The sequence below is a fragment of the Callithrix jacchus genome, chromosome 14 (assembly GCF_049354715.1).
Source record: "Callithrix jacchus isolate 240 chromosome 14, calJac240_pri, whole genome shotgun sequence".
In the NCBI taxonomy this organism is placed as follows: domain Eukaryota; kingdom Metazoa; phylum Chordata; class Mammalia; order Primates; family Cebidae; genus Callithrix; species Callithrix jacchus.
The window spans coordinates 69,207,595-69,224,393 of NC_133515.1; the positions used below are offsets into that span (position 1 = coordinate 69,207,595).

General features: G+C 35.2%; 1 protein-coding gene across 2 annotated transcripts in view; it reads left to right on the top strand.

Annotated features, from left to right (window-relative positions):
- Positions 1 to 16,799, top strand: part of SRBD1 (S1 RNA binding domain 1) — a 239,963-nt gene that overhangs the window by 32,836 nt on the left and 190,328 nt on the right. For both annotated transcript variants that reach the window (XM_035272653.3, XM_078348438.1), the window contains exons 8-10: positions 1,542 to 1,638; positions 2,966 to 3,101; positions 15,064 to 15,167. In XM_035272653.3, coding sequence (XP_035128544.1) covers positions 1,542 to 1,638; positions 2,966 to 3,101; positions 15,064 to 15,167 — 337 coding nt within the window. The remainder of the gene's footprint in view (positions 1 to 1,541; positions 1,639 to 2,965; positions 3,102 to 15,063; positions 15,168 to 16,799) is intronic.

Sequence of the window (16,799 nt, forward strand, 5' to 3'; positions counted from 1 at the left end):
ATTAAGAAAATTGTAAGGAAGAGAAAATATATTTACTGTTTATTAAGTTGAAGTGGGTTATCATAAAGGTCTTCATTCTCATCATCTTCACATTGAATACGCTGAGGAGAAAAAGGAAGAGAAGTTCTTTCTGTTTCAGGAATAGCAAAAGCAGAAGAGGTGGAGGAGGCGGAAGAGGTGGCAAAAGAGGCAGGCCCCCTTGCTCCAGCTTTTATTGTAATTAATCCATGTAGAGGTGGACCTGTGCAAACTGGATGCAGTGGCTCACGCCTGTAATCCCAACACTTTGGAAGGCTGAGGTGGGCAGATCACTTGAGGTCAGGAGTTCAAGACCAGTCTGGTCAACAAGGCGAAATAGACCCATCTCTACTAAAAACACAAAAATTAGCTGGGTATGGTCACGCATGCCTGTAATCCTAGTTATTTGGGTGGCTGAGGCAGGAGAATGGCTTGAACCCAAAAGGCAGAAGTTGCAGTGAGCTGAGATCGTGCCACTGCACTCCAACCACTGTCACTCCAGGGTGACAGCAAGATACCATCTCAAAAAACAAAAACAAAAAAAAAAGTGCCCTGTACCCATGTTGTTTACAGCTATAAACATAATTACTTCAGTAGTTAACATAGCTCTCCTAACACAACCCAACTAGACATCTTCTATTATTAATTATGTCATAATAAATGTCCTCCTGTCCTCTTTGGCTTTTGTACCTTATTACTAGATAAAAGTAAAGTTTTCAGAAAACCATACATATGAGATGCAGTGCTTGTGTAATTCAAGGTTAATGCAAAAAATCTTTTATCCAAATAGAATGATAAAGACAAAATAAATGAAACAAAAGAATGCAAATGATCTCTCTCATTGTAAGTTGATATCAGAGAGACCTTGATTTATAAGATTCATTTCTATAAATTAGCAAATCAGAAGTGCTTAGAGAGAACTTAATGCCCATCTGTAGACTAACTGTGAAGAGGAACAACTGTGTGAAAGCTCGTTTTGTGCTTTTGAGATTTGTGAAATTCAAATGGGTCGTTGAAAATGAATAAATTTCCCATAATCCAAAATAGAAATTGCTTCTAAAGGATAATTTTTAAACAAATGGGGTAGTGTCCCTTGGGTTTTGACTCTTATTTTAAAATATATATTTCCCTTAACATCTTTAATATTTGTAATCACTTCATAAAGGAGGTACTATTATGATTCCACTTTTATAGAAAACTGAGGTACAGAGCAGTCAATCAAGTAGCTTGCCTAGTGTCTACAACTGGCAAATGATAAAACCAGGATTAGACCAGGCAACTGGCTCCAGAGATGCATTTTTACCACTGGGCAATATAATATGTAAAGGATCTGTGTTAATGCTTTTGGAGACTTGTTTTTGTTACAAAGGGAAGCTAGTATACTGCTAACAATATTTTCGTCTTAAGACTGTCAATTTAAAGTTTTATTTTGATTGGAATTAATTTACCATGATTTAATTAGAGAATTTAAAACCAATCTTACACTTTTTGTTTTTGTTTTCCCTCTTACCCTTCTCCTAAAGGGCTTTCAACGCTCCGGGATATTGAAACAGGAGTGCAGCATATTTTAGCAGACATGATTGCTAAAGACAAAGACACACTTGACTTCATTCGGAACTTGTGAGTAACTCTTTTATGGAGTTTTCTGCTTTATGGACTCGTGCTGTTAAGAGTCGCATGGTTAGTGCTAATACCAGTGTTCATTAAAAACTTTGTTTTCAGCCTTTTTTTTTTTTAAGTAGCAGAACTCTTTGTTCAAACAACAGAATCCTAATACATAAGACAGATAAAAGTAAGTTGTTTTAATTGAATTCTGAGCAGGGAGCCTGGAACTCTGCCTACTTACTCTTTACACTGAGTCATCTCAGTGGAGGGTTCTGATGAGTTTAAAAGCCATTCCTTGCACAATATATACTAAGAGAGATTCATGTCCTTTAGAGTACAGTGGCATTGCTATTTAAACATGTTAATTGTGATATACGCTTAATTTTATAGTATCTCATTTCTGGTGTTTACCAGTGATTGGCTTGACTTGAGAATGTGTAATATCGGATATGCATAAAAGTACTCTCCTCCAAATGATTTTTAACTTTTGAGAAGAGCAGCTTATCTATGACATCACAGTCCCAATATATAAGACATTAAAGATCTTTGACCTAGAGCCTTCTTGGGCTTATGGGTTTTGTGTCTCATTAAAAAAACACATTAATTGAAAACCACATTTTTATATACTTTGTTCTTTTTCTACTTGTATCCAAAGAGAAGACAGGCTTCTGCCACAGGTCTGTTCTTCCTCTCTCTCCCTCCATATCTCTAGCTGCTTGAACTGTGCAGAGGAGAGGAAAGGAAGAGATGACCTAGTTGACTACTGTTGCTTGTCAGGGTTTTTTGTTAGTACAAGGGAGATAACTTTTCTGTTTTCTCAGTGGCCCCAGCAGGAATGGGTTGAAGCAAAATAATTGGTCAGGTTTTAAAATGCGTTTTTATAAGTTATTATGCTGTTGAGATTTGGTTCAGTATTATAAACTGTTATTGGAAGCTGTCCTGACACATCCTTTTGTTTCTCTTCTTTTTAGTTTTTCATTGACTGTGACTACCTAACTTAGTGATTAGAAAAGTCTGATATTTAGATCAGAGATATTGGTGTGATTTCTATGGTAGTTTTGATCTTTCGCGTAATTGCAGATGGTATCTGAATTCATTTAGGCATTTTATGGGGAGATTGAGTAGATATATAAATAGATCTGGAGGACTATGCTAGCATGAGTAGGCAAAGAGTCCTCTTTGATGGGCCAGTAATATTATTTTCATAGGTAGGCATCATTAAAAATACCTCATTTGGTAATGGCTTAACTGTTTTGCTATCCTTATTTGTATATGATGTATTTCTTTACTAAAGCACAAATTAATAACTGCTTGTTTTTTGAACACTTGTATATCTGAACAGGTGCCAGAACAGACATGTTTCTATCCAGTCGTCTCTGGCAAAAGTGTCCTCAAAAAAGGTAAATGAGAAAGATGTTGATAAGTTTCTGCTGTACCAGCATTTTTCATGCAACATAAGAACCATTCACCATCATCAGGTAAATAAGGAAACTGCATGTGCGTGCTGATAGTAGTAATAATGATAATATTTTGGATTTGCCTGCTACTTGACTAAGAATTTAAAGAACTTTATGTCAACTGTTTTCTTTATTCTTTATCTAAATTCTTATAATATTGTCATATCCTTACCACTTCACAAATTGGGAACTAATGACCCAGAGAAGTTAATAAGTGACATTGCAATTAGAATTATTAGCAAAGCTGACAGTATAACATTTTAGGTATCTTGACTTTATGGCTGGTGATCTTTTTGTTAGACTTTGCTTCCCAGTATGCTTGTATTTGAGCTCAGTTCTGGATCTCTTCCATTTGAAATACAAATCCGAGATATTGATTTAGAATAAAATGTGAGAGGTCTCATTTAGTTGTATAAATCATAGTCATTGTACCTCAGTCTTTTAATTTCGTTTTTCAGTTTACTAATTTTTTTTTTTCCTTAATGTATTCATGGGCTGTATCTACATTGTGGAATATAGCTTTTAAATTATATAGGGAAAAAAGGAGTTAAAAAACAAAAATACAGTAATACTGACTTTTATATTTACATATGTAGCTATCTTTATCAGTGTTCTTTATTTCTTTTTTTTTTTTGAGATGGAGTTTCACTTGTTGCCCAGGCTGGAGTGCAATGGCACAATCTTGGTTTACTGCAACCTCTGCCTCTTGGGTTCAAGCGATTCTCCTGTCTCAGCCTCCTGAGTAGCTGGGATTACAGGCATGCACCACCATGCCTGGCTAATTTTGTATTTTTAGTAGATAGGGGGTTTCTTCTTGTTGGTCAGGCTGGTGTCAAACTTCTGACCTCAGGTGATCTGCCTGCCTCAGCCTTCCAAAGTACTGGGATTACAGGCATGAGCCACCACACCCGGCCCCAGTGTTCTTTATTTCTTTGTATGTTTTCAAGTTACTGTCTAGTGCCCTTTATTCCAGTCTGAAGCACTTCCTGCAGTATTTCATATAAGCCAGATCTACTAATGACACACTCCCTAGTTTTTGTTTTTCTAGAAAATCTTAATTTCTCCTTCTTTAAAAATTTATGTTTAGTTGTGGTAAAATGCACATAACATAAAATGTACCATCATAATCATTTTTAAGCATGTGCTTCAGTAATAGGAAGCATATTGTTGTGCAACCAAACTCCAGAACTTTTTTATCCTGCAAAACTGAAACTCTATACCCATTAAACATTCTCTTCATTTTTTATGGAGAATTTTTAAAATATAGAATTATTGGTTGATGGTTTTTATACCCCCTTTTAATACTGAATATACCATCCACTCTTATGGTATGGTCTCCATATTTTATTATGAGGAATCAGCTGTTAGTCTTATGATGCCTTATTCATGGCAAGTCTCTTCTCTCTTGATGCATTCAGGATTCTCTGTCTTTATTTTTGACAGTTTGATTGCAATGTGTCTTGTTGTGGGTCTCTCTGAGTGTATCCTACTTGGAGTTTATTGTGGTTCTTATATATCCAGGGAACCTTACTCAGCTTCCAGTTCCAAAGAGGTTCTTGACCTTGCTAACCCCTAAGAATGGGGAAAGAGGCCCGTTCGAATAAATATCATGGACCCAGAGAGTTTTGTGGAAAAGTGATTTATTAGACAGAGAGAGAGAGAGAGAGAGTGAGAGAAAGGAAGAAAGACAAGCTCACATGCTATCGTGGGAGGGGATCCAGAGAAGGAATCTGTATAGGTAGGAGCAGCTGGAGTTTTAACCCTTGAGTTATTCCCTCCCCATTAATGTTCTTATCCAATGAGAGGAGTTCTTTCAAACTTCCTTTGGAGTGATTAATCTTTGACTCTGATACCAGATTGGCTGCTTGGTCCGCAACTCTGAGTTACAGAGCCCCCTCCTCCCAGAGCCTTCCCTGGGATTTTTCAACAAAGAAGCCTCACCAGGCTTTTTCTACCTAGCCAAGGACAGGGGAAACCCAGACAAAAAAACTATACATTTGAAACCCTTCTGGTTCCCGGATGGAGGTGTGGAGCCAGGAAACTTCTGCCTTTAAAACCATGCCCCTCGTGGACCTGGGAAGAGAAGGCCTTCACTTAGATATGTAGACTAATGTTTTTCATCAAACTTGAGAAATTCTTCATAATAATTTAAAAAAATATTCTTTCTGCACCTTTCTCTTCTCTCCAGGGACTGCCATTATAGGTAGAGAATGTGATTGATAGTGTCTCACAGGTCTTAGTCTTTGTTAATTTCTTTTATTTTTTTCTTTTTTCCCTGACTGTATATTCCCATTTGACCTATCTTTAGGCTTGTTGATTTGTTCTTTTTATTCAGATTTGCTGTTGAACCTGTAGTACATTTTTATGTCAGTCATTGTACTTTTCAGCTCTGTAATTTCTATTTGGTTCTTTTTTATAATTTCTAACTGTTATTTTTCTATGTGGTTGATAGATCATTCTGGCTTTCTTTAGGTCTCTGTTCGTGATTTTCTTGACTTCAGCACATTTAAGACTATTGATTTAAAGTCTTTGTTTTGTAAGGTCCATGTCTAAGCTTCCTCAGGGACAGTTTCTTTGTTTTGTTTTGTTTGTAAACTCTAGATATGTTGTATATTATGACTTGGCAGCTCTGGAAATCAGATTGTCTCCCCTCCCTAGTGTTTGTTGTTGCTGCTTGTTATGGGTGGTGATTTGTTCTAGTGACTTTTCTAAACTATTTTTGTAAATTTTTATGCTTTGTTATGTGTGGCCACTGAGGTCTCCCTTGTTAGCTTAGTAACCATCTAGTTGTTTGACAGATTCCCCTAAATGGCTGGAGCCAAAACCAAAATAAAACCCCACAAAAACTCCCCCAAAAGAAAAAAAACCCAAACTCTCCCAGACTTTGCAGATTGGCTCTTTGTTGGGGCACTCCTTCAACACTTAGTGAGGCCATTAACAGCTCTGCCTTAGCCTTTTCTTCCTGTTTGCACGGAGCTCAAAGTTCATTAAGAGGTGAAAGCTTAAGGTTTTCTCCGATCTTTTTAGAGCATGCATCTAGCCCTCAGCATGCACAGGAATTTTAAAAAGTCCCTTTTCCCTTAAATACCTCATTTCCAAGCTTCTTTTTTTTTTTACAGATTTTTTTGGTCTTTTAGTTGCCCCATGTTATCTCTTAGCCCTTGTGGCTGGGGCTAATACATTTGCCTTCAAGTACTTTGGACAAAGGCCACCTTGGAGGCTGCTTCTGACCTGAGTAAGCTCCAAGGCATATGAAACAAAGGCAAGCCCTTGAGTCAGTTCCTCAGGGACCCACTAGACATCAAAACACAGAGCCATCGTTATTTGAGAATAAGGTCCCTATTGCTCCTTCTGGTAAGAGCAACCTGCCCTAGGAACTTGGGCTGTCATCTTCAGAGGCCACTGCTGAACAGGAGATTGGGGTAAAAGTGCTCTCTTATAGAAATTCTACAGCTTCTTTCTGTGTTTCTCTGGTTGTTAGAAAATTTTTATTAGATTCCATAGTTGTGGAAAAAGTTAATTCTGATACTTTTTGCTACCTTATCAGTTACCTTTGTGGAGGGATGGAGTTTTAGAGTTTCCTATGAAGCAGGAGTGGTCGCGAGAAACAGACCTCTCAAACACCGAACTAGAAAGGAAGGGGTTTTTTTTATTACGGCCTGGGAGCAAGGCTTTCTGTTTTGTCCAAATGGCTAAGCTCGCCTAACAAACAGAAGCTCTGCCTTTATATAGGCTTACACTCTAGATATTACACATGAAAGGATCTCAGGTTTACAGCCTTAGAAATTACAAGTGAAAGGGTCTTGGGTTTACAGCTTTAGAAATCACGTATGAAAGGGTCTTGGGTTTACAGTTTTAGGAATTACATGTGAAAGGATTCTGGTCTCTGGATGGAGGAATGGGGTAGGGGTTTTATCTTGTTTAAGTAAAAACAATGCCTTCTGGAGAGATTCCCCTGTACCATGCCTGCTATCTTATAGGAAGGTGATTCAGGAGGCGCCACCAGTCAGTCAGCCTTTTCTTCTGTTGAAATGCAGTATAGAGGTCAAGGGGGAGGTGATCCCAGATGCCTGGGTCTCCTTCCTCACCTACTCCCACCATTTTTGGTGATATCACTCCTAATAACATCTTTAAAGTACAGTATCCTGTAGTCCTTGTTCTATTCCAGAGCTGGAATGTGGCTTTTAACATTGTATAAAGTTTTCTTTATTACGTTATTTAATGCTTTTTATCTTGAAGTCTGCTTTGGTATGAGGATTGCATTGCAACCTGTGCTTTCTTAATGGAAATTTCCCCCACTCTCGTTTTATATTAAATGCTTGCCCTTAGTCCTTTTGCCAGACCTTTCTAAAGTCTTTTGAGTGAATGCAACTTATTCTGTAGTCCAGTATAGAGTTGGTAAACTTTTCCTGTAAAGGTCCAGTGAACAAATATTTAGGTTTTGTGAGCCAGATGGCTTTTGTTACAACTACACAATTGTTGTGTAACACAGGAGCAGTCATAGACAATACATAAAGAATGAGCATGGTTGTGTTTCAATAAAATATTATTCACAAAACCAGATGGCAGGCTGGATTTGGCCCATGGGCCATAGTTTGTTAACCTCTGCTCTAGTGAATACCTCAAGAAGGGTATATGTGTACAATATTCTCTGAGTTCTTACACATACAGGATTGTTTTTTGTGACCTTAACACTTGCAGGATACCTTGGTATGGTATAATAACCGTTTTTTTTTTAGACTAAGTTTCGCTCTTGTTACCCAGGCTGGAGTGCAATGGCGCGATCTCGGCTCACCACAACCTCCGCCTCCTGGGTTCAGGCAGTTCTCCTGCCTCAGTCTCCCGAGCAGCTGGGATTACAGGCACGCGCCACCATGCCCAGCTAATTTTTTTGTATTTTTAGTAGAGACGGGGTTTCACCATGTTGACCAGGATGGTCTTGATCTCTTGACCTCATGATCCACCCGCCTCGGCCTCAATTATTTTTGTTTACACTTTCTTTCCTTAAGTTTCTTGAATATGTTACTCTGCTGTTGGCTTTCTTTGTATATTATATTTGAGGAATCTGATGCCATTATATTTCTCTGACTCCTAGAAATGCAGAGAGGTGGGCCCTATGTTGTGTTTTATTTATTCTCTTCATTGGTTTTATAGTTTTTCTAGAAAGTGAGGGGGAGATTTGGAATCAGGAAACTGCCAGTGTTTTTTAAACCTGAAATTTCTCAGTAAATAATTTTTAAATTTATTTTTCTTCCTATCTGCATTTTACTGCTATAAAGAGAATAACAGAAAAAACTAGTATGCATTACCTATCATGTAATACTTAATTTTCATCATTAAGTATGTAATGGTTTTTCTGGGCACAGTGGTGCATGATTATAGTTCCAGCTACTTGGCAGCCTGAGGCAGGAGGATTGCTTGAGTTCAGGATTTCTGGGCTGAAGTGCACTAAACTAATTGGGTGTTTACCTTAAGTTCGGTATCAGTATGGTGACCCCACAGGAACAGGAGACCACCAGGTTGCCTAGGAGGAGTGAACTGGCCCAGGTCAGAAAAGGATCAGGTCAAAACTCCTGTGCTGATCAGTAGTGGGATTGCTCCTGTGCATAGCCACTGCACTCCAGCCTGGGCAACAGTGGGACCCTGCCTCTTAAAAAAAAAGTAATTGTTTTTAATTTAAGACGACACAGATGTGAAAATTTTTTGTTTTGTTGTAACAAGACATGAAGAGTGTTCAATTATCCCACAAATATTTCCTGAAAGTTTATTATATGTTGGGTCCTATTTAGGGTATAGAGGTAACAGGGCCCTTGCCCTTTTGAAGATTTGAGATATTTCACTATTATATCTAAAGTTTTTCATTTTACTTTTGTGCACACTATATTTACCACATCAGGTGAGGTACATACTTTCAATAATTTGGAAGAATGTTAGTACAGTGAAATTTTACGTACCTGGTTATTATAGTTACTGATACACATGTAACGTAATGAAAAATAATTTTTAATAGTACCAGTGACTATACTAAAATTCCTTTTGCAGAAGTGGTTTTCTGTCTTTTGTCCACCTTTTATGTTGATTTAAGTTTATTGAAACTTTGGAAAAATGTGAATGCTTTTATTCTGTTAAAATCTAGCCTTCTAATAAAATATTTTATTGAGCTCTGCATTTTAACTAGTATGTTTAGCACATGTGGCATTCTGAGTTAGTGACTGAATTTAAGATTATGATTGACACAGGTTTCTGAGGGTGACAGTATTCAGGCCTGGGAAAACAGAGGATTTTGGAAATGTCTGTTTTGAAAAACAGCACTTCTGTTTTAAGAACTTTTTAGTTTATCATGTACAGGTTGGAGTGATGATATGCTAGGTTACAAAAACAGCTTCCCAATTCCTGTAGTGCTGAGACCTCATGTTCCAACTTTGAACCTTACTTTTCAGCCTTTATGTAGATACCTCAGCACACAGTATCACAGAATACAGAAATGAATGTAAATGATGAAAGACAGTGTGGTGAAGGAAAATTACTATGGAAGTCTTCTCCAAGTACTGTTGTAGTAGCAGTTAATATAGTAGCTGCTTAGTAAATTAATTCTTCCAGCTGCATCTTTTTTTCTTTCTTTTTCAAATTGGTCCTTAGTATGATCTTTCTACCACATGAATTTGTAACTCAGTCTTCACATTCTCTCATGAGACTTTCTGTTGTTTATCTTTTCAGGTGTGTCTTTTCACTGACATCCTATTTCTTATGTCTTACACTACCTATTTCCTGTTCAATGTAATTCTGCTTTGACCCACTACTCATTTTCAACTTCAGTTTCTGTCCCAAGCTTTATTCTGTTACCTTACTCCCTTCTCCACCATGGATCTTCCTGTGTGTCAGGATTTTTTGTAAGTTCAACTTATTACATTACTAGGTATGGTTAAAAAAAAAAAAAGAATAAGAAACTCCCAATAATGTATTGCAATATTATGGTGTACTTACGTAAATCATAATTAAATAACTGTCTCCTCTATATTGTTGTACTCTACTTGAATTAATTTATTAGAGGTAATTTCTTGTATGAAGGACTGTTTACTAAGCTGGCACAACCTGTGGCAAATATGGAAGTCTCTGCTGAGCTCAAACTAAAGTTTATTTTATACTCACAATTTATTTTTTTTATAGATAGTTCCATGCAGCCTTATTGAATATATTGTTTTGTGTAAGCTTTCTTTTTAATTTTTTTCTTAGACAATATCTTTCTCTGTCACCCAGGCTGGTGTGCAGTGGTATGATCACACCTCACTGCAACCTCTGCCTTAAGGGCTGAAGCCATTCTCTCACTTGAGACTCCTGAGGAGCTGGGACTGTGGGCAGTCACAAGTACACCTGGCTGATTTTTGTATTTTTTGTAGAGCTGGGGTTTCACCATTTTGCCCAGGCTCATCTCGAACTCTTGGACTCAACCAATTCTTCTGCCTTGGCCTCTCAAAGTGCTAGGATTACAGTCGTGAGCCACTGTACCCAGCCTAAAAATTTATTTCTAAGTGATTGTTTTATTTCTGCTGGTGTTTACTTTAGAATTTCTCAAACATATAAGCAAAGCACAGAAAAAGTTCTGTATAATTTTTTTTAAAACTTTGACAATTTGATATTTAGAATTTTACTCTAAATATTTTTTAAAATTTAAAGTTACAAAAAGATATATGATTTTTCTCTTTTCAACATGAAGGACAAAATGAGAAAGTTTCATAGTAGAATTATTTTCTGGTAATATTAAGTTGAATTGTTTTAAGCTGGTTTCACCACAGATGGGAAATCTAAGTTTTTGTTAGAGAAATGTGCTAAAATTATTAAAATATCAGTTTGTGTTCTGTAAAGGGAGAACTTAGTTTATTAAAACTCCATTCATTAAGAGTAATTGGAAGAAAGCCATTAAGAATTATTGAAAACTCTGAATATATATTGAAGTGATGTTGTCTGTTTCTTTAATTTTGAATATATAATATACATATATAGTTATAGACTAACAAATACTATTTAAGGGAGGCTTAATTATTTGGTTAATTTGTGTTACTATTTATAATCTCAATAATTGGTATTAAAGGATGCTTTAAGAAAAGACTTTTAATTTTATAATAGCTTTATTGAAGTAAAATTCATATTGCATATAATGCGACCATTAGAACTTTATAAAGTTCAATGGTGTTTTGTAAATTCACTCAGTTGTGTAACCATTACTGCAAGCCATTTTAGGACATTTTTCTGCCCAATACTTCCTTGCCTCAAGCTCTATACAACCAACTTTCTATCTCTATAGATTTGTCTATTTTGGTCATTTCATATAAAGGAATCATATAATATGCAGACTTTTGCCTCTGGTTTCTTTCACTCAGCATAATGATTTCAGAGTTTGTCTGTTATGGTATGTATTTGTATGCCTTTCCTTTTTGTTACTACATAATACTGCATTATATGGATTCTCCATAGTTTACTTATCCATTCAGTCAGTGAATGCTTTGGTTGTTTCTACTTTCTGAATATTATGAATAAAGCTATGAACATTTGTGTCTAAGTTTTTGTGTGGACATATGTTTTGATTTCTCTTAGATATATACCTAAGAGTGGAATTATGGGGTTATATGGTAGCTTTATGTTTAACCTTTTGAGGAACTGCCATATTATTTTCTAAAGTGGCTATGCCATTTTTACATTCTTACCAGCGGTTTGTGAAGGTTCCAGTTTCTCTACATCCCCACCAACATTTATTGTCCATCTTTTCTTACTGTGTTTTGATTTGCATTTCTCTAATGATTTTGAACATCTGTTCATATGCTTATCAGTTGTTTGTATATAATTTTTGAACAAATACCTCTTCAGATCTTTTGTACATTTTAAATTGGGTTGTGGCCAGGTGTGATGGCTCATGCCTGCAATCTTAGCACTTTGGGAGGTTGAGGCAGGCAGATCACCTGAGGTCTGGAGTTTGAGACCAGCTTGGCCAACATGGTGAAACCCCATTTCTTAAGAAAATAAATAAATTCTGTTTTGTCTTGTTATTGTTGAGCTGTAAGAGTTTTAAATATATTCTAGATTCCCTTATGTGACATATGATTTGTAAAAATTTTTATCCCACACTGTGCATTTTCTTTTCACTTTCTTGATACTATTCTTTGAGTCACAAAAATTATAATTTGTTGAAATTTATTTTTTTAAATTATTGGTTATACTTTTGGTGTATGACTTGAGGTCATAAAGATTTTCTCCTTTTTTAAAGGGAATTTTATAGTTTTAGTTCTTATTTTAAGGTCAGTTTTGAGCTAATTTTATATATAGTACAAAGTAGAGATCCACTTTTTTCTTTGCATATGGCTAATTCCAGTTACCAGAGATTCATTGAAAAGATTTCGTTGAATTGTCTTGGTACCCTTGTGGAAAATCAGTTGACGCTAGATGTATAGGTTTATTTCTGGACTCTGATTCCATTGGTCTGTATGGCTATCCTTATGCCAGTCCACACTGTCATGATTACTGTGGCTTTGTAGTAAGTTTTGAAATTGGGAAGTGGGAACCTTCCAAATTTATTCTTATTTAAAAAAATTGACATGGCTATTCTCAGTCCTTTGAATTACTATATGTGTTTTAAAATTAGTTTGCTAATTACTGCAAAAGATGCAAGTTGTGATTTGATAGAGATTTCAATGAATTTGTAAATCAACTTGGGGAGTATTGCCATCTTAATAGCATTAGGCCTTCTGATCCATGAACATGGGATGTCTATTTAGATCTTCTTTGATTTCTTTCAACAATGTTTTATAGTATTTAGAGTACAGTTGTTCTTTGGTATGTACAAGAGATTGATTCCAGGTTCCCTACATATACCCAAATCTATGTATATGTAAGTCCCAGAGTTGGCCCTGCAGAACCCATGTATGTGAAAAATAAGCTCTCCTTATATGGGTTTCAGATCCTGCAAATACTGTATTTTCAATCCCTGTTCGGTTGAAAAAAATCTACATATAAGTCAGCACATGCAATTCAAACCTGTATTGTTCAAAGGTTGACTGTTTAAGTTTTGAACTTTTTTGTTATATTTATTCCTAAGTATTGTATTCCTTTTGGTGGTATCATAAATGGAATTAAAAAAATTATTTTTAGAATGTTTATTGCTAGTATGTAGAAATTAATTTTATATGTTGAGTTTATGTTGTGCAACTTTGCTAAACTGTTTATTAGTTCTAACAGTTTTGTAGTGGATTGCTTAGAATTTTCTATATATAAGATCATGTTAACTGCTAATAGAGAAAGTTTTACATCTTCCTTTCCAATATAGATGGCCTCCCTTCCTTCTCCCTGGCCAGAATCTTCAGTACAGTGCTGTGAGAGTGGACACACTTGTCTTGTTCCTGGGTCTTTGACCAGTAAATATTATGTTAGCTGTGAGATTTCTGTGCCCATGTCCTTTCTCACATTGAAGAACTTCCCATATTTCCTAATTTGTTGAGTATTTTTTTTTTATCATGAAGGGCTACCTGATTTTGTCAGATGTTTTTCTGCATCTATTGAGATGATCATAGGATTTTAGTTATTCTACCGATATATAATTTATTAGGTTAATTGAGTTTTAGGTGTTAAATCAACTGGGCATTCCTGGAACAGATTCTACTTGATCCTGGTTTATGATCCTTTTTATATGTTTCTGGTTGTGGTTTGCTAGTATTTTATTGAGGATTTTTACATCTATATTTATAAGAGATAAACTGGCTTATAGTTTTCCTGTGAAGTCTTGTCTGGTTTTTGTATCAGAGTAATACTGGCCTCACAGAAATATTTGGGAAATTTTCCCTTCTCGAATATCTTTTGGAAAGTTTGTGAAGAATGGAAATTGATTTTTTTTTAAATGTTGGGTAGAATTCGGTGGTACCTTGTGGGCCTGGACATTTATTTGTAGGAAATTTTCAAATTACAAATTCAGTGTTCTTACTTTTTATAGGTCTGTTCAGATTTTCCATTTCTTTTTGGTTTGTTTTTGATAGTTTGTGTCTTTTTAGGAATTTGTCCATTTTATCCTAGTTACCTAATTTGTCATACAGTTGCTCATGGTATTTCTTATAATCCTTTTATTTCTATAAGGTCCTTAGTAATGGCTTCTCTTTTATTCCTGATTTTGCTATTTGAATGTTTCCTGTTTTTTTCTTGATTATTGAAAGATCTGTCAATTTTGTTGATATCTTCAAAGAACCAACTTACGGTTTTGTTGATATTTATTGCTTTTGTATGCTCAATTTTATTTTTACCCTATTATTTATTTTTTTCTGCTTGTTTTGGTTTTGTTTGTACTTCTTTAAGGAGTTTTTTAAATGTGTTTAAAGACAGTCATTCTTTTAATATAATTTTAATTAAGAGCATGGACAAGTTGATCTGAGTTTAAATTCTTTTTTTGCTACTTGCTAGCTTTGTGATTTGGAACAAGTTAGTTTCAGAAAAATTATTATATAAAATGTAGATGATAATATATCACTGGTGGCTGTAAAGATTACTTGAGATGATATATTCAAAGTGCTTGGATAGGCTCTATAATCAGTAGTGCTCAATGAATGGTAACAATTAGTAGCTATTAAATATTGCACATAGGATTTTATCTTTTTGTATTTAAGCACAAATTATCTTTTCAAATTATAAAAAGTATACTCTTCCAACTCCAGATGATCAAAAAATTTCAATTAGTAGAATCTGAAATGAGATTTTAGATCATCAAAGTCTCTTCCTATAAATGTGATAGATAGGCTTTGTATCTGTATTTTATTTTCTAAGAGCATGTTAGGTTTTTCCTTATGAGGGAGGTATGTTACTTGAAAAAAGTGTAAATAAATGATTGTTTTTAAATGTATTCTTGGTAAGTAAATGAGTAAAAAATTCATATAGCTGTCAGCTGCATGGCTTCCTGATTTGTTTCATATATATTTTGGATTATTAGTCTTTGCCTTATGTTTACACTCAGATTCTTGCAATTAACCGTGGGGAAAATTTGAAGATACTGACGGTTAAGGTCGATATTTCTGATGGAGTGAAGAATGAATTCTGTAGGTGGTGCATCCAAAACAGGTCTGTTTTCAGATACTTCCAGAATTTTCTTTCTTTTGTTTCTAAAATATGATACTGATATCTATATTATTGATATGTAAAGATGTCTATTACATGAAAGTTATTAAAAAGCCAGTGATGGACAAGGTATATGGTGTCCCTTTCGCATAAAAAAAAAATACGTGTATGTGTCATACATATTTAAATAGAGAATATCTAGAAAGGTGCATGAGGAATTTATGATAGTGATTATCTCTGGGGAGAGGAACTTTTCTACTTCATTACTTTTCTGTACAATTTGAAACTATTATAAGATCATCTTTTCCCTTGCAAAAATAAACTAACAAACATGTACTGTGTATATCATATCTGAAGTATTTAGTTTTTTAAGGATGATGGAAACAAAAATTAACTTATTGGATATTACAGTATAAATCTCTAAGCATTCTATATGTGGGAATAAATGTTGCACATTAAGGATGATTGAAAGAAACATTAAATTTATTAGATATTTTAAGGAAATTTCTGAGCTTACATAATTTTTTATTACCCTTTTTATTTGTTAAGGGTATGTTTTAAAATAGCACCATGTTTGTGTAACACTTTTTACTTTTAGTTTTAATTTTTCAGAGTGTAATTGATCCTCACAACAATGTGTTTAGTTGATAGAGCAGGTTTCCTAGCCACCATTTAGCCAGTGAGGAAACTGATACAAAGAGGTAAGTAAAGTGGCTTCCTAGCAGTCAAGAGATGTAAATTTTGATAAAGCTCATCACCAGCTAGCTCTTTGTAACCTTAGGATAAAGAGATTGCTAGGAATCATTCTTAAAGAGTTAGATGAATTGTTCTTAGAGAATAAGTACAATGTATTTTGGAACTCAGTTACATCCTTCAGCATTACTGTTTTGTTAATTCATTAAAAGCTGTTAAGGACCAACTTGCTTAACAACGAACCAAACAACCATTAAGTAAAACAACAATCTAAATGTTAATAGGTAAATTACTTAAGCCAATTATGTTATATCCATATGGTGGAATTCTGTGCAGCCATTTTGAAAAAGTTGAAATAGAGCTATAGTTGAAGTATGAATGTGTCTTATTAGGTTAAAAAGACAGTTTATAATTGGCGTTTATTTATAGTATGATTTCATTAGTGGCAAATAAATGTCTTTATATTACTTGTATAGAATAGATTTTTCTATATAGTTGTCTTTCCCTTTTTCTTTTTCTTTTTTTGAGAATCAGGGTCTTACTCTGTTGCCGAGGCTGGAGTGCACAGGTGCTATCATAGCTCACTACAGCCTCAGTCTGCTGGACTCCAGTGATTCTCCCAGTTTAGTCTCCCGAGTAGCTGGGCTCATAGGTATGTACCACTGGCTAAATTTTTTTTTTTTTTTTTTTTTTTTTGTGGTGAGGTTTTGCCATGTTGCCCAGACTGGTCTTGAACACCTGGACTCAGGCGGTGCTTTTACCTGAGCCTCCCCAAGTGCTGGCATTATAGGCATGACCCACCATGCCTGACTAATTGGCATTTTTCTTTTTCTTTTCTTTTCTTTTCTTTTTTTTTTTTTTTTTTTTTAAAGACGGGGTTTCACCATATTGGTCAGGCTGGTCTGGAACTCCTGACCTCAGGTGATCCACCTGCCTTGGCCT